Raw genomic sequence first — 26178 nt, forward strand, 5'->3', positions numbered from 1 at the left:
GTTTAGTTAAGTATTAAAGATCATCTCTTTACATGATTGTAATCTGCATTATTCCATTGACTTCATATTCAAAACCACAGAACGAAAATATGAATGGAATTAAAAACGATCATTGTTAATTTTCAATTCTCTCCTTTCTTCTCTTTCTCTCCCTTTCTTACTCAACAAAGTCACAATATGACGTCTATCAGGGAATAAAGTCAACTTGGAAAAATGTAATTTGTTGCCATTAAATTAATATTATAAGAAAATACTGATTCAAAATCAAAAAACACAATGGAAAGAATAATAAATCATATATATGTATATATATATATATATATATATATATGTATATATATATATATATATATATATATATGTATATATATATATATATATATATATATATGTATATACATATATACATATACATATACATATGTGACTACAGATTACACCAAATCGCTGTTCAAATCGGGATATAAATCTTAAACATCTAAAAATTAAAATAGTAACCAAGATGAAAGGTTTGTGACATCTTCAAATATCCCTGTGGAGTCAAGAGAACATAGTGAAAATAAGTATGTAATAAGTATGTAATAAGTAATTATCTGCTGGTCAAGTTCATACTAAAAATGATGCCTATAAAATAATATTGGTTTAATGAGTGACACGAAAACAATTGTGATTTCATTTGAGAAGAGAAAAGCTTCTTGTAATATTGGGCTTAACTCCCAGTTAAAAGGAGAATTCTTTACATTACGACCTCATGTTTGGCTGTGAGTTATTTCATCCATCAGAAGATAAAGACTGGATACAAATTATGATAATATGCAAATACATTTAGACATTGAAACAAAAAGTGTATATTATATGGAAAAACTACCAAATGAAACAGAGTCCAATTGAAGCAACCTAAAGTATCTGTGTATTTGAGTGTCGAAAAACCTAATATAAAAATTAGAAACAAAGAAATCTTAGAATTTTGTGTTAAAAGTAAGTTATGTTAAAATAATAAACTGACTGTATTATTATTATTACCTCTCAATTGTTTAAAATGTGAAGAATGTCAGAAAATCCAAGATTTATGGCAAACCACTGAGCCACATCACATCTAAATGTAGAAAGTCCAATAACACCACATGTGTTCTTATGTTCAGTCATATTTCAGTAAAGAATAAAAACATATTTCCATAAAAAACGGACTGACACTGACAGTCACATTATGACAGGAGAACACCAGACATTATATTAAAGAAACAGCAGCTGGATTTATAAATGATGAAGCAGATTATCTGGACCTCTCAATTTATACTTGATCTTCAATTCATCTATAAAACATAAAAGTATACATTTTGTGCAATAATGTGTACAGTTACATGAGGTTCATTATGAACACGAGGGCAGAACTCTGTATATTTAGGCCCGAGCGCCACAAGCTGGCGAGAGGCCTATTAATCTCGTAAGGCCGTGCGAAGCACGGCTGCGAAAGTGCGCACGTAGTGCGCACGAAATCGAGCGCGAAGCGCTCGCCCACTTCCAAACACTCACTAACGCACTCCTTCACTCACGCACGCCCCGTGCATACTAATTAATAGTAGGAAAATGGAACATTACCGTTGTAAACGGGCGAAGCCCGTGCAAAAGTGCGCACTAAACGAGTGCATATAAAGCACTCATTTGCCCTAAGTAGCTCACGAATACGTTCCCCATCTCTTGCATGTTCCATGCATATAAGCATGTAATGCAAAAATTTAACATTATTACTGTATAGAGGGCCAAAAACACAAAGTGGGCGGAGCCCACTCAAAATTAACAAAAGTACCCGTCAGTGACCAGGGACCCACACCATGAGGTAGGAAAGCGCGAGCGCTTTCCGAAAATGTATAGTTTATGATATTTGAAAAATGGGAAACATTGTTTTCGCATCGGAATATTTAGGCCCGAGCCCCAGCAGGGCGGAGGGCCTATTGCTCCCGCAACGCTGCCGAAGGCAGCGTTGCAACTGTCTGACCAAACATGCGGGCGCAGCCCGCATGTTTGGTGCCCCGTCGCCCCTGGCAAGTACAGTGAACTAGCCCATGCCGAAGGCATGGATCATGCATACTTACTCCTGCTATGACAGAAATAGTGAATTTGTGAATTTGTGAATGGGCTACGCCCATTCACAAAATTCAGAATCGGCGAAAAATTTTGTTTTTTCTGGGCCATTTTTTTTTGCGTTAAAAAATGGCGCGACAGCGCCACCGACAAAAGTCAAAATACATTGCGCCTATGGAAGACGCCCCGAGGTCAACTTTGTCGTAGAGCTACGAAATTCGGGACACGCATTCCTCTTGTGAGGACAAAAAAAAAATATTATTGTGGCCACGCCCCCAGACTTACCCTATGGCCACCATCTTCCTTTGAAAATGAAAACACGCTGTGTTAGCCATTTTGTTCACGTCAAACTTTGACGAACTCCTCCTAGGGCGTTTTGCCCACCGACTTCAAAATCGGCGTACGTCCTCTGGACAAGTGGGGCATCTAAAGTTATTCAATTTTTTGAGATACCTTTTACGGTCTGTGTGCGGCGCAGCCGCAAAGTTGGACAACTTATTTTGGAATATTGCAGATCTAAAAATTGCTCCCATTTGATCAAAACCAGTCCGATTAGGACCAAATTTGAATCAGTTGTTAAACTTTCTAGTTTGGACCAGTTTAGGCTGACAAAATTGAAATGGCCGCGATAGCGCCCCCTACAGAGTGACCTTTAAATTAACATTGAAGGTCAAAAATTAGTTTTACCAAAATTGTCTAAACTTTACCCAAAATTCTATTTTGCCGTCCCGATCACAAAAGCCAATCACAAAAATGCCAAAATTTTTACGCCGTAGTCGTAGCGATGACAGAAACCTCCCATGTTATCCCTATGGGAAAACCACAAAATCTCTCAAATTACCACATTTTTATGTTTCACACTTTAACGAAGTCCTCCTAGTGCGTTTTGCCCACCAACCTCAAAATCGGTGTACGTCCTCTAGACAAGTGGTGTATCTAAAGTTATCCAAATTTTAAGGATAACTTTTACGGTCTTTGTGCGACGGAGCCGCAAACGTTTCCCAGAATTCTGACTATTTGGCCTTCAGAGTGGCCTATAAACAATAGAGTTTTTCCAAATGACATGATATTTTGAACAAAATTCTAATTTGCCATCCTGATCATAAAAGTATGAGAGCCAAAGTCATATTTTGTACGGCGTAACCGTAGCGTTGACAGAAACATCCCATGTTATCCTTATGGGAAAATCGTAGAATCGCTCAAATCACCACATTTTTACGCTTCACACTTTAACAAACTCCTCCTAGGGCGATTGTCCGACCAAGCTCATATTTGGAGAATATCATCTACACAAGCGGGGCATTAAAACGTATCCATATTTTGATTTTAAGTGCTACGGTCTCCGTGCCGTGGAGCTGCAAATATACTGTCACAAATGGGAAAAACGCCAAATCCTTGAAATGTTCACATTTACGCTTCACACTTTAACAAACTCCTCCGTGGGCAATAGCTCGATCAAGCTTTACTTTGGGAAATATCATCTACACAAGCGCGGCATCAAAAGTTATCCATATTTTTATTCCAAGTGCTACGGTCTCTGTGCGGCGGCGCAGCAAATTTGACTGACACTTGTGTTGATTTGCACTGGATTGGCCATGTCCAATGTGTCGCCGTCTGACAAGTTCTTTTTTTATTCAACACACAATAAGGGCGCCATCTTTATCAAGTCGAAAGTGCAGAGTCGGAAGGCCGGCGGCCCGCGAGGGCCGTTGGATGCCGCTTGCGGCTTTAATCTTCTTCTTCTTCTTCTTCTTCTTCTTCTTCTCGGGACCAACCCCCCTATTTTTCACCCAGTGAACATTGACGAAAAGTCACAAAAATGTTCACACCTCTAAAAATCGTGCCTCTCTACATTCTGGCTATTTCACTTTTCTAAAATAAAAAAAATTGGCGCGTCAGCGCCCCCAAATGTACCAAAAATGCATTGAGAGATGGGAAATGACCCAAAAAAAATCTGATCGTAGAATCATGAAATTTGGCGCAGAGGTAGATGGTGACAAGAGAAGTAAAAAATATTATTACGGCAACGCCGTCCGCCCAACCACATGTCGGCCATATTGCTTCAAAAATGGCTAAACATGATTTTGGAGTTTTTCCAAACGTCGTACTTTTACGAACTCCTCCCAGGGCGTTGGCCCTAAAAAGCTGAAATTTGGTGAAAATGCTACTGAGGAGTGGGACATCAAAAGTTATCCAAATTACATTGATACCTCTCACGGTCTCTGTGCGGTGAAGCCGCAAACTGTAGCTAGAATTTCAGAAATCTCCCATATTTAAAATTTCTGCCGTTTGCGCAGATAAAGTCCGAATTGCGTCAAATTAGAATCAGTTGTTAAACTCTTTGCCCTAAACCCACTTGAAGTGAAATAAATTCATTTGGCGCCACAGCGCCCCCTACAGATTTTATATGGAGGTTAAATGTTTAGTTTTGCGAAATTATATGAAATTTGACACACAACTCAATTTTAGCATCCCCATCAAAAAAGTCAATGAGAGCCATGTCATAATTGTTATGGCGTTGCCGTAACGATGACCGAAACCTTCCATGTTTTTCCAATGGGGAAATCGCCAGAACATGTTTACACTTTATACTTTCACAAACTCTTCTTAGGGCGTTAGCCCTATTAACCTGAAATTTGGTGAGACTCATCTTCAGGGGTGGACCATCAAAAGTGATCCACATTTTTATTCAAAGAGTCACGGTGTCTGTGCGGCAAAGCCGCACATTGTGCCAAGAATTCAAAATAAAATTGCTTTTTGATGGTAAAACAAAGGGGAGAAGATGTGACAGCGTCACAGATTCAGCAGTAGGCGCAATAAAAGAACAATTGGGGCGCGTTAGCGCCCCCTCCTCTTGCGGCGTGGCGGCGGCGTGGCGAGGGCCGATCATTGCCGCTTGCGGCTATATTTATATTTATCTGTGTAATATAATTCATGGTGTTTTATGCGTATATAAAGTGACCGGGAACTGAAGCCTCTTCATTGTAATATTTCATTATATATTTAAGATAATTATTTAAATTGAATTAAGATAAGATAAGATATTCCTTTATTGTCCCACATGGGGAAATTTCATTGGTGCAACGCAGGTAGATACAGAGGTAGATACAGAAGAACAGATCACTTATGGGAAGTCTGAAAAACACTTTCAGTAGAAGATCTCCTATAAATAAATAAAAACTCCCATAGACAAATAAATAAATAAATACCATTGCATGTGATCACGACAGTAATTGCACATGAATATGTGTCACGACAGCACATAGATTGCACATGAATTTCACAGTAATTGCACATATGACAGAATTGCACATCAGTATTAGGTTAGGTCAGTATTGCGAGTGTTCAGTACTAACAGAATTCATTCTATTGTTGAAAAGACATTTTATAACCCTTACTGCATGTAAGTCTGATTTCTTTAAATACTCGTGTATTATTAAGTACAAACAGTGCAGAGGTTGAAACCTGTAATTTTCGGAGCTCTCGTGCCTCAAAGACAAGACAAGTATTATTACTCAATCCAAATACATCTTAGATAAAGGTAATGATGAGGTCGTTATAACATGGTTACAATATATTAGAAAATGTGTCTTTAATACTGCACAATACACAGATTAACCCACATAAAATCAATAATGCACTAATAGTTTGGAGTAGCACACGTTACAATACGCATCTTAAAGTCAAAGTATGTTGTTGTTGTTGTTGTTGTTGTTGTTGTTTTGTGTTACTTTTGTGTTACTTTTGTGTTGTGCTTGTCAAAATGGAGACTAAACACATGAAAAACTAAGACACTTCAGTGAAGACCAGACAATGGGACATTAGCTTGTTAACCAGGTTCCACACTGGTCTTTTGTATTGGCATAAGTGACTCCCCGTCTGTCCTGGGACAGAGCGGGATTATCACATAAACCTTATCACAGAACGTGTCTGTCGACCGCCTCGTCTCTCACATGTGTTCTCACTCGTCCACACGCTCAGAGCAGTGAAGCCTCATCAGAACAGCACGATTGAATTAGGCCTTATCAGGAGCGGGGCCTTCTCTGAGAACAGTGACACAGTGTTTAAACACATGCAAAACGACTGTTGGAGCCCCGGGTGCAAACGCTGGGAGACAATCCGGTCTGACAGGTCGACATCAGCGGGACGGAGCGCTCGGGATATTACACACCACAGACAGTGATCTAATTTACTGAGCAAACATCGGCTGATCAGGAAAATGACTTCACGCTCTGACTGGGAAAAACATGTCCCGTTCATTCACTGTGATTCAACATTTACTGCTATGAATCATGGGAAAATAGACGGTATTGATTGATAGACCTTAAAACCAAAATAGATATACACAACCGGAGCTCCACAGAAGCTGGGGGAAATGTCAAATGGTGTTAAATGAAACTAAATAAACAGCTAGAGGTGATGTGTGTGCGCAGCAGTTTCACATTGTTTCACCAGGGCCATAATGTACGTTAGAGTTGTTTGCATTCAGCACAATTTGCATAAACCTGTTGAAGTTTGTCTTCTGAATACACATAACTACTGACATCATGACCTACATGCTGCTGAGCTCATTAACCATTGTTCTGTTCTAAAGATCTACCAAATGTATTATATATGTCATTCATGTGATACAATAAAACACATCTTTTTAATCTTTTTCTATTTAACTAGTAACTGAACCCATTGTGAACTTTGACAACCCATTTTAAACTCAGGATATGATATTATTACTGTCACACACAACAATGTCCAATTCTGTATCGATTCAATTCTGTATCGATTCAATTCTGTACACTTGAGTTATTATTATTATTATTACGACACTGAAATTAACCGAAACTTTCCATGTGCTCACATTTCAACTGTATGTTTCTTGTTTGGTGGTAACAAATATACTTCTTCAGGCTGATGGAATGCCACGTGTCGGGACATGTCTTCTGGTTCCCAGCTCCATTTCTGATTGACACACACACAACAATCAGTTTCGCTCACGATCGTCCCGGGGTCGAGCATAATGAGCCCCATTTGGCCCCTTAAAGGTGTGAAACGGCACACTCCGACCCCCGCCCCCTCGCCCCCCACCCCCTCCCCTCGCCCCCTGTCCCCGCCCCTCGCCTCTGCAGGACTGCATTACCAGACAGTAGGTGTGAGCTCCGCGCTGATTATTCACCGTGTCACAGCCCGGACTCCGCCCCTTTTACGCAGATAGCCCTGTCCAAACAGCCCTGAGCGCCTGCAGGAGCCTCACTACAACTCTGACTGGAGCCGGGAGCGCACCGCCGTCCTCCAGGAGCTATTACACACATCCATCAGACCAGGGCTGCCATCTGTCCAGGACTAAGACTCACTTCAATGGGCAGCATGGGGAGCAGCATGTCATGTGTCCCCCAGCAGAACTTAAGATTCTCCAGCAAGAGCTTCATCCGCAGAAACAGGTAGGAAACACTTTTAATTCTTGTCTTTTCTGCCGTTGTGCGTGCGTCCAGAGTCACACTGAAGCCCGGCCTTGACCGTCTGTTGCTGTTATTCTAGATGTGGAAGGAATCTCTGGTATTTCTCGGTGTTTGAGGAGTGAGGTTGTGAGTTTCTGAGTTTTTATCAGGCTCTGGAGGATCATATTGTAATGTAAGAGGAAAGTCCCCTCTGGGATCCTGTCTGTGGCCGCCGAGGTGTCAGTGATACACTCACCATTTGCCTCTCGTTTGCATCTCTGTGAAGAGGATCCGCCAGCTGTCAGTGAGTCCAGTTTCCCTCCGAAACCGGACTAGACTACTATTATTTTACTACGACAACATGCGGGCCATAAAGGAGGAGTGATTAGATACACGGAAGGATATATGACTTTGTCTGGGATGTTAAGTGCCAGGTTCATAACTGTACTGTACTTAGAGCCGTATTCTCTTTTTAGATAACTCCTACGGCTGTCAAGATGAATCAGTTAATCAGCAGTTAAGGTCACAAAACAGTTGTAAGAATAGAATAATAATTGTGACTTTGTTTTTAAAGCAAAATAAGTTCATTTAAATTAAAAAAAAAGTCCAAAAAGTCCCTAACATAAATCTATCCGTCTGTTATATTTTATTTACTTTATCATTCATTCATTTTATACCAGTTTTATGATATATTAGACAACCGTAATGATACATACAAATACATTATGTCACTGTTATTTATGGTGTCAATAATCATGAATAATTGTTAATGAAAATGTTTTGATTCAATACTTTCCTGATTTTAAAATTTTCATGTATCAATTTATCTAGTGTGAAATTTGTGATTATAACCTTTTAAATATAAGGCTTTATCAAATGAGCTCAAGAAAACAAGCATTTTTTAAATTCATCAACATGTAAAAAAAAAAATCTACTTCAACATCCATCACAATGAGCCCAAAAAACTGTTTATCTGATCCAAAAACTGGAATATCAGATGTGTTTTTGACCTTGCGTCGCTGTTTGTGGAGCTTTTTGCCAGGACATGTCCCCCGGGGCTCCGTCCACTCAGCTGGACACACACCTCACTGTGATTGGCCGCTGCAGCGCTGGCTCTGCACTCACCTCCACATGTGGCCCGAGATTTCAAATCAAACAAAACCGTTGCACACCTTTGACACGCGGCAGGAGTCCGATTGCTGATACGTTACGATTTAGACTGAACAATACGCCCAGTGTCCCTGTTTCCTGAGGTTTCCACCCCCCGGGCCAGGCTCAGGTATTCCCCACTGTGGATCCATCGTGAATACCGCCGCGTCACGTTGTCAAAGCACGGCCCACCTGTCTATCATCCACATTCCTCTTTCACTTTGCAACTGTGCCTTGCATCAGCGCGTGATTTACATAGTTATAAACTTCAGCACAACTATAAAGGGCATGACTCGGTGAACTGATAATCATTCTTAGTGTCTTCCGGATGCGATGGACCTTGATTCCCACAGTCTGAACAAAGCCTGGTCTTGTTGCCTTAAGGACACTGGCACACACATGCACAGATAAGCGGATGAACTTCATGCTGAGATTGTGAACGCAGTCGTCGCTGTCTTATCACTGCAGCGTGGAAGCTTCCTCATCCAAATGTGACACTAATGCTAACAGATGGGGGTCAGGCAAAACAATGGGAGACATTGAGGCTCCATTTTCCTATGCACGTCCCCTATGCCACCACAGACAGACGCCCTGATTGTCCCTGTGGCTTTACAAGGAAATGATACTACAACAGGAAGCGCAAACTATAGTCATAAACTTGTGCAAATGACTGTGAGGGTTTAGCTTAGACAGAGCACATGTTTACAATGCAAACCACCAAAGGTTGTCCTGAGGTCGTATTACCCTTTGACAACCTTGAACCTCATTAGAACCTCATCAGACAATTATAATATACGTTTTTGTGTCTTGAGCAGCAGTCGCCTGTTTCGCAAGAAGAACCCGCAGGAGGGACAGGAGAAGTCCAACAGCATCATCAACATACTGTGCACGGTCACTCCCAGAAAGGTACGGACGTCCTTGTTCAAAATGTATTCGCACATAAACCAGAGTAAATAAGTTGTCAAATGTTGCTTTAACGGCTGGTCTGACCGGTTCTGAATGTAACCGTACAATGACTGTTTGTAGGAAATGTCACCTAAAGATCTGCAGTCGATAGATAACATCAAATGGGATCCTCCGTTTCCCTACGACCCGGCCAGCGGCTGGAAGAAGAGCAGCATCAACGTGAAGAATTATGGACGAATGATCCACAGCTCCAAAGTTCGATTTCGCTTCCAGCACTGCCAGGTTAGTAAAACACAACCAGTGGGGAAGTACTTTCTCTGGAGACGACGGTGTCCAGACTCTTGTGGTTCAGAGATAAACTCATGTCTCACAAACGCAAAGAATGACCCCCAAACTGATCATTGTCCCCTTTACTGACCCCATGTGTCTGCGGTCAGCTCTATCTCTATCTCTATCTACAACACTAAACAATCCCTTCAAATAATCCTGCAACGTTCTTCTATAAAACCCTGGTATATACTCGCCTGACTTTCCTGAAAATGAATCGAACGATATCAGAAGAGTCACGATCCAACAGAGCAATTAGCAAGTCAATAATGTAAACCTCTTTAAGGGAAGTAATGACGCACACATAACACCACAGGAAGACAAACAAAAACCCAACAAAACCCACTTTGACTATAAAAACAATGACCAACAAGCCTGTAAATGCCAGTCACCTACCGCAGCAGTGAAAAAAGGGGTAAAACAGGATGTACTTTGCCAGCTCCACACTGTATTGTAACTGTGCGGCTGATATGAGGGTTGTTTGTGTATTGGGCAAAACAGTTCTTTTCACATGGCCGCCGCAGCCTGTGCCGGGGCATGCTCTGCTCCGCTCTGCTCGGCTCAAGTTGTGAAAGATTGTGTATAAAACCTCAGGGTAGAGAGTGTTCCTCTGATCCCAGAGCCTGACACAGGACACGGCGTCTCCTCCAACGTGGGAACTGCAATTTGTCAGAGCCGGTGACACAGCGGATCTGTCAAAAGACATGAAAGGGAAGATTGATATGAGGGATGTTAGGTTGAATGAGATAGTGACGACAGAAGGCATCTGGGGGGGAAAGAGGGAAGGGAAGAAAAGGACATTCGCGGACTTTGGGTGAGTCATTTTGATGAACAATGAATGTGGTTCCCTAAATTACATGTAGGTCCATAGGAATAATGCTGTCATCATGGTGCAACAGCAGGAAATATAAGGACTAATTGTTCTATTTGACACAGTCTGTGAAGTACGTTTTATTACATAGACAATAAACGACAAACTAAGCAGATTTAAAGTGACGTAAAGATAACATTATCCACAATTTTCTCTCACAATGAAAAACACTCTTCATAGGTTCAAAATGCTAACGCAGTCATAATGTTCTTTAAGCATTTATTGCTTTTATGGTCAAACGTGTGGCCTTTAAACTCAACTCAAAAAGCATGTTTCATTATTCTGCAGATGTTAAACAATGGGCAAAACAGACAGAAGTTAGAAGATAGTGAGCTGGATATTGTCCTGTAAAAAGTCTACAGTTGTTGATCTAACCTGTCTGCTCTGCACCCTCAGGACATCCACGACTGCTACCTGGATCTCTTCCAGACACACCTCCACTTTGTATCCAACAACACCACCGGCCTGACCTACCAGGTAACTTTTCACCACCCCACATACATTTATACACCTTTTATTCTTCCTTTGAGCTCAGGTTTTTATGTAAAGTTATAATAGCTGCCGACATGTGTTCCCTGTCAACCACCTGCGTCTTAGTAAACAGAGAGTATGATCCCATATCTTCACCTGCCTCATAAAGTCGAGGCAGGCATTAATCATCACAGACAAAGTAGTAAAATATCAGCGAGCACCTGTATGTTAGTCAGTTCAGGATAAAGCTGACTTCATAGCAATGTGTTTTCATGATTTGAAATGTTAAAATGTTGCCGTCAAGCTTTGGGTTATTCTAAATTTGACTTTTGTTGCGTTGCAGGGAACTCTTCCACTGAAGGAGCTCACGATATGCAACCTCCAACAGAACTGCAATCACAGCCAAGCCCAGGAATTTGCTTTTCAAATAAACGGTAAGGAAGTTGTGCTGGAAGGATCGCGGGTGTTGGCACAAAGCAGAGGAATGCAACTAATTATGGGATTTAATATTAGTCAATTCATCCAAATAGTAGAAACTGGTAAATCCACACTTCATTGCGAATCCTATTTTCTCATGCAAAACGTAATATATTTCCCAAACACGAGCGAATACAACGTGCAGACCGCTCCATTTCCGCCGTTGTCACATTCCAGTCGCTCGAAAGGTGCCGCGACCTCCGTCACCTTCTCTTGACCTAAAGACTAACTAGAATTGGGCCCCTTCACCTTTGGCCACGGGGCCAGGGACGCTTCACAGTGCTTCGCTTGTGTTGGACGACAGGTGCACGACAGGGGCCCCAGCTGTCGCGTACAAAAGACCAGATTCCATCCACCACCAATAATCTATGGCACATTCCCATATCTACTCAGGTTAATGCCTCGGAGAAATGCCACTTATCTTTTCAGCTCCGCCGAGGCTAAAATAATCCCAAAACTGATTTATTGTCCTTGGAGATGAAAGGGTTGTGGGTTGTGGGCGCGGTGTGGGTGACCTAGAGCTTTGATTCTGCTTTGGGGGAACATTTAAGAGCAGTGAAGTCAGGGGTTAAGGTAAATCACGCTCTGAACTCATGATTCTCAGTCCAAGGATCTCACTTTCCTCGGAGCGATCTGGAAATCCGAACCGATTCCAAACATTGACACGCTTTGATGATTAATTGTTTGTACTATTTCCCAGATCTGCCTTATTATTTTGTGGAATTGTGTTTCAGTCTGACCACAGGGAGGCTGATGATAAAAACAATATGTAGTTATACAGGAAGTGTGACAAACCACTGAGTCAAGCAATAGATTTAAGTTTAAGAGTGGATTTATCATGCGAGGTCGCTGCTTCCTGCGTGAAAGTGTGAATCAGCTCGAGTCTGGAGCGTGAGCTGGAGGTGACGTAGAAAATCTGAACCAAATGTGTGGAAAAAAAGACTCGGAAGTCCTCACATTGTTTGAACACCTACAGCTGTGTGAGCTGCAAATGCCTTGTTTCACTCAAAGTAAGATCCAGTCTGGGAAATATAGCAGGAACTGATCCAAAGTCAGCAAAGGAGGGAGCAGTGGCTGATTATCAAGTTTGCAGAAAGTGGATTATGTTCCGAACAAGCACAACACAAAGCTAAGACTATCTGTGTTGGTCATCTGAAGTATGTGCAGGGCTGACAAAGGGAGATTCCAGCTCTTTTCTTCTGTTCTATGCTCTGGGTGAGCGGGGGAGGACGTGGACGAGCCAAAGCAACAGATTATTGAGAATAAACTATAAAACATAAGTTCACAAGTGTAAAAGTCCCTTTCTGGCTGAACACATTGTAAACATTAAACGGGAGCCGGCCGCGTCCAGGTTGAGATGTTAATCATTGCCACCGTGGCCTTCGCTGGCCTCGGTGACACGTTCCCTTTTTCACCTTGTGCCCTTTGACCCCGACAGGTGTAAGCCTCAATCCCATTATCGTCTACTGTGCGAAACAAGAAGAACTGGATCTTTGGTTTGGACTTCTAAAAGAAAACATCGAAGCCAACGGAGGCACTGCGATTGCACCAGAAAACTTCACAAGGGTCAAAGTAAGTGAGATATTTTGAATGTGAGTCTGGTGCTGACCTACAAGTTCAACATGCTTCATGTTCAGACATGCACCGCGTGTGGTCAGGTTTAATCCATGGTAGATTAGTAAAACAGCTATGGCTTCTACAGCTGAGATAAAACAGGATGTGTATGAGCATGTGTATTTATGAGTCAAGTGGGTCAGTGCTGGCTCTCCCTGAGGGAGCGGCCACTGTCCCGTCACCTCTGGGACAAAGTGCTGACTCCACACGCCCAGGTGGGAACAGACTGATGAAACACATAAACCTACATATGTCACAACAAGAGAAATGAAGAGAGCTGATGATGTGGTTGAACATAAATAAAGCTCCATGCGTTTTCTGGAAAACACAGTGATGTCATGTGAAATGTCCTGATGGGGTAATAATGTGTTTTTCTACCTGTAGTTACATCAGCATGAGACAAAAGTGGGCAAAGAGGAGCTGAGGAACTCCATCAACAGGGAGCCAATCTACGAGTGGGAAGGCTCTCAACGCGACAGTCTCGGCCCAATCACTTATGTGACCAAAGTCCGCCTGCAGCACCTCCCCTGTCAGGTACGGCTTCTGTTCTTATCACAACCGTTACTGGGGCCGTTAGGTCAAGTACAATCGGCGGATTACAGTCAAAATGGCCAGTTCTGTCCAGCGAAACAGCGATGCACAGCTCTGGTTTTTTCCCGTCACTAAAAACAAAACAAAAAGTTTATCCAGGTGACTCATGTCACACGACCTCAACACAAAAGGGTGTGGTCAGTTTGACACATGTTGCTTAAGCAAGAAGCAATTACTGTACTTATTTTATTACTCCTGGACGGGCAAAGAGGCAAAAACATAACAATGCTTCCAAAGGTTTCCAGAGCAGAAAACTAAAAAAACATCATGACAGAGCCTTCAGGAGCCTGTGGCTAATGTTGTGTGGGAAATGGCGGCAGCTCTATTGAAGTGGGTGAGATTTAGAGGCTGGGCGTGTGAGAGACACTCACCTCACAGCTGGAATGTCAGCTGTCCGTCTGACACGCCCTTTAACACACATCACCGCACCTTTAAATGACTTTAAACTGCAGCCCTGACAACGTTTGAATGGATCAAAACTAAACTAACACTATTGAAAGTGATGATGCATTATTTATTTAGGCATTTAAGTCGCAAATAATGTATGTGAAATGTATATTACCTCAATAATAAACAGCACTTTGTATGAGCAAGCAAATACAGGAATATGTTTTACTTTACTGGCCTTGTTTTTAAAAGCCAAAAGTTTATAAAATGTTGTCTTTGCAGGAACAGAGTGACAGACTTCTGGTGATGTACTCGTCCACACTGATCATCCTTTCAGAAGAAAATGACGGGCTATTTTACAAGGTATCACAGATCTCTCTCCCATTGACTCTTTTGATGCATTTAACTTTTCCAATACCAAAACGTAATGTTCCTGCCCGTCTACGATTACAGGGAAAGCTTCCTCTGAACATGATTACTGTGACCACGCCCTGCCAAGACGTCAAGCCCAACACATTTATGATTGAAGGTAAACACAAGGCGCTGCTGTACGACTGTGACGCAGTGTGAGTCCACATGTTAAAGGGATTGTAATGAGCAGAATTCCTATGCACGCTTTACCCTGAGTGGCCTTTTCCACAAGTCCAGAGCGTCACGCACATGAACCCCACATGAATGAGTCGGTTTTATCCCCAATGAATGACACTCTGACTTTTGCACATTCCTCTGAACATAATGGTCCAAATGACAGCCTTTGTGCGTCTGCTCTGTTTCAGGCAAACTGATAAACCCCATCGTGGTGTCCTGCCTGGACCGGAGTGAGTTCTGTGACTGGATACAGCATTTCAAATCTGCTGACATCCCAGTCCTCAGCCCTCCTCCCCCTGTGTATGACATCATCTACACCCCAACACAAAAAGAGGTGAGTGGATCATTCATTATAAAAGATGTATTAGTGCTTTTTCATTTAGAAATCATTTTAATACATGTACATTTTGCTCTCAGGGTCTGCCGGTCGACAGATGGAGCGGACACAGCCAGGAAAAGAAGGATTCTCTGAGGTTTAGTCAGAGTGGAGGAGCTTCTCAAAACATCCCGTTCCCGATACAAGAAGACAACCCTCTTTCCCCGGGATACGCTGAACCCCTTTGTGTGAGTAAACGCAAAGATGGAAGTAAGACTTTCAGGAGGAGGTTGCACTAAGTCTGCTTTGTTTCGATAACTGGATTGCAATGTGTTACCTCGCCAAGTTAACAATTAAAGAAGGTCAACCTGCTCCTGTTACAACGCGGAGGCCCTGGCAGTGAATCTCTGGAGGAAAATAAGAGCCAGTATTTGAACTCATGGAAAACGAAAAGATTTGATGCTTATTCAGCAAGAAACATTTGCTCGTTAGCGTGAGGCTGCATTATCAGAACTTTGCTACTCCCCTGGCCAAATGTGTTCAGTTGGCCAACTGCCCGTCTACTGACCGCCAAGTGGGAGAGGCTCTGGGCCAAAGAGACATGTTGTGTCAGAGTGTCTGACCTGACACCACATTTTCCCCATTAGACTGTAGAAATATACGGAAAATGGATTTTATTAACACAGAAACCTCTTTGTAGATCATAAATAAACAGAACTACAGTAAATACACACACACTGATACTAAATTGTGTGGAGGGCGATAATAAACCATCGTAAAAACCACGTTGACTTATGCCTTTTCTTTTCTTTTCATGACAGTACTCGAGCCGGCCCTCGTCCACCGAAACCGCACGCTACGGCAGTCGCACCAACAGCATGTCGTCCCACACCAGGCCCCCGTCCCTGCGGTACTCGTCCCCTCAGCGCGGCTCCCACCTCCAGCCCAGCGAGACGTCTGCACTGTACAGCACCCCATACTCTTATAGAATGCACTCGCAACCGCAGCGGCTGGAGAAAGCCCCGCTCGTAAAGGTAATTCAGCCTCACTCCATAACCAAATATTCTCTACGACGGACAGATCATGTGCACTGTGATTAAAATAGATGCAACATATAGTGGCTTGTACTGAATTTAAACCTACGATACCAATGACCAAGCGACTACCTAAATACATTTGGTGTTTTTTTTTTGATCAGTCCAACAGCTGGAGCACCCCTCAGACTGCCTTCAACAGCTCCATCAATTATGCAAATCAGCGGCATTCGGACCTGTGCGCCCCCCGCCAGCCCCTGTCGCCCCTGTACGACGAGCCCTGCACCCCTGAAATCTACTCCCTGGAAGAGGCCGTTCCAGTGGTAAGTGGGGCAATGACACGAGATCCAGAGCCTCACTTTACATCCTGCTCTGATATCTTGGAGCAGAAACGCTTCCAACTCAAACTCAGACATCGAATACTAAAGTAACTGTGAAATATGCAAAATCCAACAAGGCAATGGATGAACTAATTACAATAAAGATGAAATATTGTGAAAGATTGAGGGTGAACATTACGCAAAAAAGATCATCCAGGTTTTCTTAGAGACGTATCACAACTCACATAAGATAAGATAAGATATTCCTTTATTGTCCACACATGGGGAAATTTCATTGTTGCAACGCAGTAGATACAGAGGAAAAGGACAGATAACTTTCCTTTTAAAAAAAACACTCTTAATAGAAGAACTCTTATAAACAAAAACACCTATAGACAAAACCTCTCATTGGTTAATAAGGAATGAAGGGGGAAATACAGATAAAATAAAATAAAAACAGCTAGCGTAAGACAAAATAATACTAATAATAATGGTAAAATAAACACTCTATTTACATCAGTTATATGCACATGAATGTGACACTATCACATGTGAGTATGACAGTAATTGCACATGAATATGACGGTATAAGTCTGCACAATTAATAAAATATCATCGTGACTAGTCGACTATTGAAATATTCATAATTATAATTGATAATAGAGCAATATGAAAGAGGTATGAGTTTGGAAAAGTACATGTTTGAGCTGATTTAATAGAGAAACAGTTCATTATTTTCAAGGGAGATGATCCCAATTCAGTTTTTATCGCCACATCATCATCCAGCCCCACATTGACGTGCAGTTTGTTCTCTACAGCCCTCTCTACTGCACCACCACCACCACCACCACCAGCAGCAGCAAGTGTCCGTGCACCATCACCACCAGCACCAGCAGCAGCAAGTGTCCGTGCACCATCACCACCAGCACCACCAGCAGCAAGTGTCCGTGCACCATCACCACCAGCACCACCAGCAGCAAGAGCCCGTGCACCATCACCACCAGCACCACCAGCAGCAGCAGCAGCAGCAGCAGCAGCAGCAGCAGCAGCAGCAGCAGCAGCAGCAGCAGCACCAGCAGCAGCAGCAGCAGCACCAGCAGCAGCAGCAGCATCCACAGCTCGCCCCCTCATTCCAGCTCAGGACACCTCCGATGGGCCGGCGCTGCAGAAGGAGCCTGGTCCTGACCAACCCCCAAGGCCACGCCCCGGAGATGGAGACGCCCCAGAGCCACGCCGAGAGGAGGGCGGAGGCAGTGTCCAGACTGAAGCTGCTGCCGACGCCCAGCCAAGTCCAAGAGCAGGTGAGCGGCTTAGAGGTCCCAGGACACTCCTGTTTGGAGAATGTCGTAGAGCAGCTCTAGAATATTTAAATACTAGTTCTGCAAGAGTTGTTTTAACAGATGCCATGAGTGAAACATATTTGAGGAAAGAAAAAGATATTGGTTTGGTAATTCACAGGAAGTAACTTTGTTTTGTTGTGACATCTTTTGACAGATTCATCCTTCAAACTCTGTAATGAACACGTCTCAGATGTCGTGCGGTTACTCACCAGGTAAGATCCAAAGGAATGCAGTAATAAAACATCTCGTTTGTATGTGTATGGGCTAAAAATACTCTAATACAATAGACAGTTCATGCAAAAACCTGCATCGGTTGTAAAAAATGCAATAAAACAAAGATATCTTTGTATCTTTGACTGTAGTGTGCTTCCATACAGGACACATTATTGTGTTATTATTATCATTCTGACCAGAAAGTGACATTTAAAATACAAATACAAATAGACATCAACTAGACAATAAAAATCCATGGCACAATCAAAATAAAAATAAACATTCCATTTAGTCGAAAGTTGGTCAATTTGTCCATTTCCAAAAAAAGTCTGAATGTAATTCTTTCCATTTCTCTGATGTCTGTTACAATGTTGGTTTGTGTCAGTCATTTCTTTGTGATGTCCTTTTTTCCTGCTGCCAAAAGTGTTTCCAGAAGGTCATTTATTGTGTCACATTAACAGTAGATTGCCACAACAGTTGAAGATCATATTTCCTTATGAGTGTATTTAGAAACTCTGCCATGCTCCTGGATAAATACAACCAAGGACACCACACTGCTACAAATATTATACCTATATTAAACCCTGATGGAATAAATGACCTCAACAACAGGTTAGACATCACAAAGTAAAGAAAAATGTGCCACTGAAATGGAGCTTAGTGCGGCACGAAATGTCTCACACGGAAGCTCAATGTAAGGGAACACTCCTCCCTGGGATTTGTCCAGCACGTTGATGGACAGCACACAACTGTACATGGGCTACATTCAATGTACAGCAATATAAAGAGACTGTATTGACTGAAAGGCTTTAAATATTGTATTTATTTATGTAACAATCACCAGATTGTTTAGCCTGTAATCTGACATGAAGTAAAACCACATAATACTACATGAACTACATAATAATATCTCTTCTTCCTCATTGTCACGTACAAAGAGGAAACTGCTCATAACATGTGGTTTTAAGAGGCATTTAAAATATGTAAAATATCATGAAGTCAGTGCAAAAGTCTAAATGATGTGTTGTGTGAGCGAGTGATGTCTATGTTTAGGTCAGACTGTACAATAGGAGGCGGAGCCACGATGGCATGTGACTCGACTGGTTTGACAAACACATTAGATGGACAAGGCCAGAACAAAAGTACAAAGAGACTTTAGTTAAAATGCATGTTGAAACTGAACATAAGTCTTTTCTCTCCTCCAGGTCGGCATTCGTACCTTGAACCGTCAGACCCAGATGATCAGGAAGTAGACTATGACAACATTTGGGAGTTTGACTGTAATCCAGGGATGATTCAGCCCCTGTCTGGAATTTCCACACACTGGACGGGATTAGAGTATGGGGCCAGGGGCCTCAGTGCCATGGGGGCCCAGCAGAGATGGTCATAAAGCTGAACAATGGTCCGGCACTCGCCTGGACGTGTGCAAACAACAGATCCTTATCAGAGGGACATGAACGGTCTATAATGTGCTCACGGTACCATCCACTCACTGGACATGATAAGGATCCAGGAATGTGACGGGATAATGGGAGGAGCTTATTTTTATGTAGCAAGGAATTAAAACTATTTGAAGCATCAACACTTTCTTGGAGAGTGTGACTGGATAAAAGCAACTGCTTTGGTTATTTATTCTATTTTCTAATATGCTATGTTTTAATATTATTATTATTTCTCACAGTGAAATCAAATGCATTCCAAAATGGCAAGGAAAAGGATTTTGTACATAATGTAAAGTAATATTTTATTTTCTAAGTTGACACTAAACAGACTACAGTATGTGTTAATGCTGTGCCCTCTGATGTCATGTTTGAAGTGCTTATTTATATTTAAAATAAAAGTAGACAACTCTTCTGCAAATTACCATTTCAATTAATACTTTTACTTTGATTTTTATTCACGTTTAACTTCAGACTATCACTTAGTAGAGTTTATTACATAAATCGCTCGACCCATAAGTGAAGCGTTTGTTGTAGTTAAACGTTGGTTTTCCAGACATTACGAGCTCATTTATAAACGCGAGCAAACACTAACAATAATAAACTATGGTTCTCATTATATTTTCATACCTAAAAAGTGTTTTGAGGTGAAGTGATTGGACACTGCCATCTGCTGGTGAATCACTATAACACATTCAACACAAAAACGTTTAAAACTCATTTGATATTTTTCTAAGATATAAGTTTACTACAGAAGTTAAATACAATGTGAAGCGTCTTTGAGTGTCCGGGAAAACGCAGTATGTAGCATTATTAATATTTATCATAATTATTATTTAGGCCAGACACAATTTCTTACTTTTAGAAGAGTGAAATATAAAATAATGTGGGTAAAAGAGATCAGTAAAGTTACTACGATGAAGATGAACAAAACAGTCACAATTCTCAAAACTAGAACTATGAGTTATGTTATGTTGTTCTCAGAGTTATAGCGCCCTCTAGTGTTTCTAGTGCGGCAACAGACGAAACGACACAACAAATAGTTCCTCTATTTATTACAGTGGTTAGTTTAGGATCCATGTACAAATGTTGAACACTGGAAAAAACAAACTTGAAGTAAATAAATAAATAATTACTGGCACAGAAAAAGTCCCTTAAATGTGACTTTCAGTTTTATTTTGTCATAAACGTCTCAGTTTGACTGTGTGGGAAATATGATGTCATTATTTTAAAATCATTTAATGAAACCAAACATGCTCAAACAACAACATGTCCAACTGCTGAAACTAACTCTGTTCCCACTTGTTAAGTTTCACAACTCAAGCACGTCATAACGACAGGCTCATAAAACACACACTTCTCTTCTTTGGTCATCTCACTGGAAGAACTAATGTTATCTATGAATAACACAAATATAATAGTGCACAAAATGAAATGTGAATGTATTATTTTGTCATTGATTCAAGATGAACAGAGAGCTTTGAGGTTGGGTTTCCTCTGACCAGCTGTAGTCTCTCCTCTGACGTACTTACGCAGGTATCTGATCGCTGACAGAGCACTGACGTTTGCCAAAAGAACTGCAGGGCAATCAGACAATAGCATTAACTGCCTCATTAATTATGAATAAAACATTGAGTCCAATTGAATGGCAACCTGATTGGATGTTGTTTTATGGAGATACATACATACACATATATATATATATACATACCAGCCTTCCAGGTGTCCCCGGCCTGTGGGTTCGCAGTCTTTAGCACCCAAGATGCAAAGGCGATGCAAATAAGGCACATGTCTGACTGTTTCAGAGGCAGGAGGGGCCCGTCCAAGTCTGTAACAAAGAGAATATGTGATTTTAGACAAACTTAAAGGAACGTTAATGCCAGAAGCCACAAATGTTAGTGCGACAGCTGCTCTGACATGATGCTGCTCTTTAATAAAGGTTTTATAAATCCTGCATGAAGAGCGTGTCCCACAGGTCGAGACAGAGACACTGAACATGTAATAACTCTGCTGATGTCACTCATTAAGAAACACCAACTTATCACATACTCATCACTCTGGAAAGGAACATGTGTTGACTCTGAATCTTCTGTTATTTACTGGCGTCTGTTCTTCTGAACATTCAGCAGCTGATATACCACCACTATAGTAACTGTAGTCTAGGAGCTACTTAACCCCTCAGTAGAGTCTGATCTCTGCCTGTGACATTCTTATGCACTCTCTTGTTGTCACCAGCCCCTCATTCAGTTTGACACACATGGACCAGCACATATTATTAGTGATTTAATTCTAGTATAAAGAGATATGCTCATTTATCATGATGATACTAAAAGTGCATGTAATTGTAATGTTGTACATTAGAGTAAATGTACTCACTGGGATTGGCCACAGCGGTCTGCAGACTCTCGTATATCAGCGGCTGCTGTAGTTTTGTGAGGATCCGGTCATCGAAGTGACACAGAACAGAATCTGGAAAGACTAAATCTTGACTTCCCAGGACAGTGATGGGCCTCGCCTTGACACGATATGACCTTGACTCTCGTCCTAGAGGTCGAACAGCCAGAGCTTTTGATGACATCCTTTTGGACGTATCATTCCCATTTATATTAATGTTTCTGAACGAGAACGTGGTCTTGAAAAAGTCTTCTTTGAGGTCCCGGTCTGTGTAGAAATGCTCGTATGCGTCAGTGACTATGTCTCTGGAGCTGGTCTTGCGGGTGAAGCGTGTGACCACACGAATGGGAGCGCGCTCTTCACTCTCGTCTTCATCAGAGGAGGAGGAACTGTCAGACGAGGAGACCAGGAAATAATCATAAGCATCACGATACTTTGTTCTTGTTCCTGATGAACGTGAGCAAGAGAAAATGGGCACCAGCTCAGGTTTGACCTCCTCTGAGTAGAAGAAACTGTCAGTGTCAAAATCAGAGAAGAAATGGTCATAACTTTCAGGTCCAGAGTCACCATCGGTATGAATACAATCTTCTATCGGCGGCTCAGGGCTGGAAACAGGTCGTTTATCACTAAAGAAATAACTAAATATATCAGAAATGGAACATCTGAAGTTTTCTATCGTAGAGGAAAGTGTGGGCTCTTGTTTAGGCTCTTCAGGGAGGAAACTACTGTCATCACACGCATCATCCAGTGATTCCAGCGCAGACTGACTCTTACATTTGTAGCTGAAAGACTCGGATTCAAATGAACAAAGATTCTGCACTGTAATATTTCTGCACATCCTCGGAACACCTGGGGAAATGAGCGCTCCAGAAATGTCCTTCAGAGATGTCTTGTCGTTATGGATGTTTTCCGGAGGTGGAACTGGCTCATTCTCCGATAAGATACTTGCAGATGCATCACTTTTGACACCACAGCTCGAGTCACGGTCGATGGGAGCTGGGATGGGAGCTGGGATGGGAGCTGGGATGGGAGCTGGGATGGGAGCTGGGATGGGAGCTGGGATGGGAGCTGGGATGGGAGCTGGGATGGGAGCTGGGATGGGAGCTGGGATGGGAGCTGGGATGGGAGCTGGGATGGGAGCTGGGATGGGAGCTGGGATGGGAGCTGGGATGGGAGCTGGGATGGGAGCTGGGATGGGAGCTGGGATGGGAGCTGGTGCATCTCTGCAGCAGCTCGTGTCGGACAGAGTGAAGCAGTCGGACTCATCAGTTTCCTGTAGAGATGGGAGGAAACTGGACTGAGCTTTCTTTTCTTTTCGTAATCCCAAGATATCGTTTATTGTCAGCTTCTCCATGTCCTTCCAAAACGAGGACATGGCAAACACAGTGTGCTCTGAGTCTACAACAGGTTCCTGCAGTTCCTCGGCTTCACAGTTCGTCATGGCAACCTCAGCTCGGCCCCAACACGGCTCCTCAGCCTCATCTGATAAACGTTGAACTTTATCTTGCAAGATTTGGCCAGTTTTTCCGTCCTTACCAATAATAACTTGTGTTCTTTCTTCTTGCAAACCGTTGTGACTCAAAGTTTGTGAGAGATTTCCGTTTGGCAGAGGCTCAGTTCCAGGAGCAGGACTAGACCATAAAGTAGAGATTAATGTGGACCGTGACTCACTGATCTGATCTGTATCTCCACTTGTGATAAGGGTTCCTTCCTCTGACTCACATACCTCAGTGATTTCATGCTTTGGTGATAAATCAACGTGATTTACGCCATTTTCTTTGGGATATTGAAGTTTCTGCCCTGCACCACCCATAGAAAGGTTACAAGGCATTAAACTTAGATGATGTAGTGTTGAACTTGACTCTTCAGATGCCGTGTCAGCGCTTTGAGGAGCATGATGTCTTGTTTCGTGATCAAGCAGCTCTGTTACCGTAGAAATACCACTTGGAGGGGTCATGTTGGCCACCACATGCCCACTCTGGTATGCCGTGAGACTCTGGGTTTCCAGCTGCCGGTGGGTTTCTTGGGTCTGACACTGGGAAACTCTCTTGGTTTCAGCCTCCTCACGCATGATGACCGACTTAGCAGTGGCTCCTCTGTCACTTTGGCTCGCAGCCACGCTCTGATCATTTGACTCGGCGCTTGGGAAAATAGAATTGGTTATTGATTGGGCCTCGTTTCTATGATCGTCAGTAGATGATACGACACTTTCCAAATGGATTTCTGCACCTTTTATGTCTTCCTTTACTTTAGTCAGCTCCTTGTCACCCGCAAAGCCTCCATTTGTGTTTGTTTCGATGCGGGGCCATATTTCCTTCACACCAGCGGGGTCAAAATGAGCTTGTATTAAAACACTTTGATATTGACTGTGGTGTGGCTTCGGCTGACTCTCCTTTGCTTCGACTCCAGCTGTGAAGTCACTGCTGAGTCTGCACTGACCTAATGGAGGCATAAAACCACATTTCAGATGCTGATGTTTTAAGCCAGACCAGTCACAGAAGCACGGATCCACGGCTCTTCTCCAGGTGAACAGCTCGTCTTCAGAGTCGTACAGCCGCTCACACGTGTACAGATTCTCTACAGGTTCAACACCGAGTCTTCGCTTCTTTCTTCTCTTTCTTTTAACAGAGGCACAGGGTGAAGACTCCTTACTCAGCGGTTTGTAAGTGCTGTCTGTGTCTGACTGTGAGACTTGGGTGCTTTTGTCCTCTGTCCGTTTACCGTTCACCTCTGGACCTGGATTCATACTTAAATCAGAGATTTTCTGGTAAGTTGAGAACTGGTTAATATCACACATGTGCGTTTCTTTCTCCATGTGGATAACTTTGTTTGAATGAGGTGCAGATCTGTCTGCTTTGCTTAGAGGGCGTTGCTCATTTGCGGTGTTGTCTGGGCTTGATTCGATGTAGAGCTGTGTTTGAAGGTAAGGATGGCGTATGTAGAGACTGGTGGAAGATTCAGAGCTGGACTCGTCTGTTCTCACAGAGTATGTGTTACGGATGGTGCTGACAGGACCTGTGCTCTTTAGGCCAGTGGCTGCTTCACCTCTGCAAGAGTTTAAGTTTGGGATGTTTTTGGGCAAAACTGGGTCAGTGCGTCTGGCCGAGAGCCCAGCTCCTTTCAGCTCATCTGAGCTCTTACTAGCGGAGGAGCTCTTCATCTGTTCAAAGAACATATTGACAGACTGCAGATGGATGTCCTCCTCACTGCCTGACAAGACACTCTCGATCCCCCCAGAGCTGTGTGTGCCCGGGCCCTCAGGAGGGCCCTCACATGGTGAACCAGCAGGCTCATCCTCCTCCAGAAGACCTGTCTTTAAATCACGTTTCTGAACCCTCTTTGCAAAGAAAGCCCCCAATTCATCCACGTCGCTCATGCCCGAGTCCTCCAGACCCGCCAGAGAAGGAGGAAGAACATTGCACTCTTCACACTGAGAGAAGAAGCTCTGCCAGTCCCGGTCACTTATGTCCACACTGAACTCAAATTCATCCATTCTGAAGGAAATGATGACCACCTGTAATATAAAATATAAAATATAAAATGTAAGATAAAATGTAAAATATATATATATTTATAGATTCATTGAAGAAAATGTAGATACGTAACATAACAACAATAATATAATTTAATAACATCAACGTTATCAAATAAAAATGGCAAAACATTTCTAATAAATCACACAGGTAATGATAAAAATGAGAATAATATAAACTTGAACTTGATTTAATGTTTAAACTGTATATACTTAAACAATCCCTGCATAGTACAGTGAATACTAAAGAAGTCCATAACATGTTCTGTATATATATAATATAATAGTCATGCGCCTGTGCTCGACAGGTGCCTTACCTGTCAGGTCTGTGCTGGGTCCTGCTCGGTGCCGCACGGCGCTGTGGCCCCATGTTGGCCGTCCTCTGCTCGTTGCCCTGGCGCACACGCCGGGCCCCATGATTTGATAAATATAGAGTGGGGCTTCTGATCACGTAGTACACGAAATGTTTTCACCAAGCATCTCCCACAGAGGAATACAGTTTCAACACTTGAAATAGACTTCACACCATCAACTGCCCAAACTCTTATGCAACCCACACTTTCTGATTGTTATTCACTGATTTGACCTCAATTCATAAGCATTATTATTATTATTAGTTTTCTATTTCTTTTCAGAATTAAATGTCCGTTTGCAGGACACATTAGTCCAGTGACATCACAGTTCTGTCCTGAAAG

General features: G+C 42.5%; 2 protein-coding genes across 2 annotated transcripts; one reads left to right on the plus strand and one right to left on the minus strand.

Annotated features, from left to right (window-relative positions):
• The first annotated feature begins 7326 nt into the window (after window positions 1-7326).
• On the plus strand, window positions 7327-19923 carry plekhn1 (pleckstrin homology domain containing, family N member 1). Its single transcript, XM_072450141.1, has 16 exons — window positions 7327-7517; window positions 9479-9569; window positions 9690-9851; window positions 11164-11244; window positions 11582-11672; window positions 13154-13287; window positions 13714-13863; window positions 14590-14670; window positions 14761-14836; window positions 15084-15229; window positions 15313-15459; window positions 16033-16245; window positions 16410-16568; window positions 17384-17866; window positions 18060-18117; window positions 19324-19923. Exons 1-16 carry the CDS (start codon window positions 7435-7437, stop codon window positions 19506-19508), a joined length of 2340 nt encoding a protein of 779 aa, XP_072306242.1. The 5' UTR covers window positions 7327-7434; the 3' UTR covers window positions 19509-19923.
• Window positions 19924-20595: 672 nt separating this feature from the next.
• perm1a (PPARGC1 and ESRR induced regulator, muscle 1a) lies at window positions 20596-25875 on the minus strand. Its single transcript, XM_072450143.1, has 4 exons — window positions 25801-25875; window positions 21934-25465; window positions 21269-21385; window positions 20596-21134 (listed from the first exon to the last, which is right to left on the minus strand). The coding sequence occupies exons 2-4, from the start codon at window positions 25442-25444 to the stop codon at window positions 21019-21021; spliced, it is 3744 nt and encodes a 1247-aa protein (XP_072306244.1). The 5' UTR covers window positions 25445-25465; window positions 25801-25875; the 3' UTR covers window positions 20596-21018.
• Window positions 25876-26178: the final 303 nt, after the last annotated feature.

Source organism: Eucyclogobius newberryi, unplaced genomic scaffold (assembly GCF_026437365.1).
Source record: "Eucyclogobius newberryi isolate DKJ021-1_F unplaced genomic scaffold, fEucNew1.0.hap1 SCAF_17, whole genome shotgun sequence".
Taxonomy (NCBI): Eukaryota; Metazoa; Chordata; class Actinopteri; order Gobiiformes; family Gobiidae; genus Eucyclogobius; species Eucyclogobius newberryi.

Bases quoted from the DNA above. Each gene is read 5' to 3' on its own strand.
- plekhn1 (XM_072450141.1), top strand. From the start codon at position 7,435: ATGGGCAGCATGGGGAGCAGCATGTCATGTGTCCCCCAGCAGAACTTA. The intron at 14,671-14,760 runs GTATCACAGATC...CTACGATTACAG, and splicing joins ATGACGGGCTATTTTACAAG to GGAAAGCTTCCTCTGAACAT. The intron at 16,246-16,409 runs GTAATTCAGCCT...TTTTTTGATCAG, and splicing joins AGAAAGCCCCGCTCGTAAAG to TCCAACAGCTGGAGCACCCC.
- perm1a (XM_072450143.1), bottom strand. From the start codon at position 25,444: ATGGATGAATTTGAGTTCAGTGTGGACATAAGTGACCGGGACTGGCAG. The intron at 21,386-21,933 runs GTGAGTACATTT...TCTTTGTTACAG, and splicing joins GACCGCTGTGGCCAATCCCA to ACTTGGACGGGCCCCTCCTG. The intron at 21,135-21,268 runs GTATGTATATAT...ATTGCCCTGCAG, and splicing joins CGGGGACACCTGGAAGGCTG to TTCTTTTGGCAAACGTCAGT.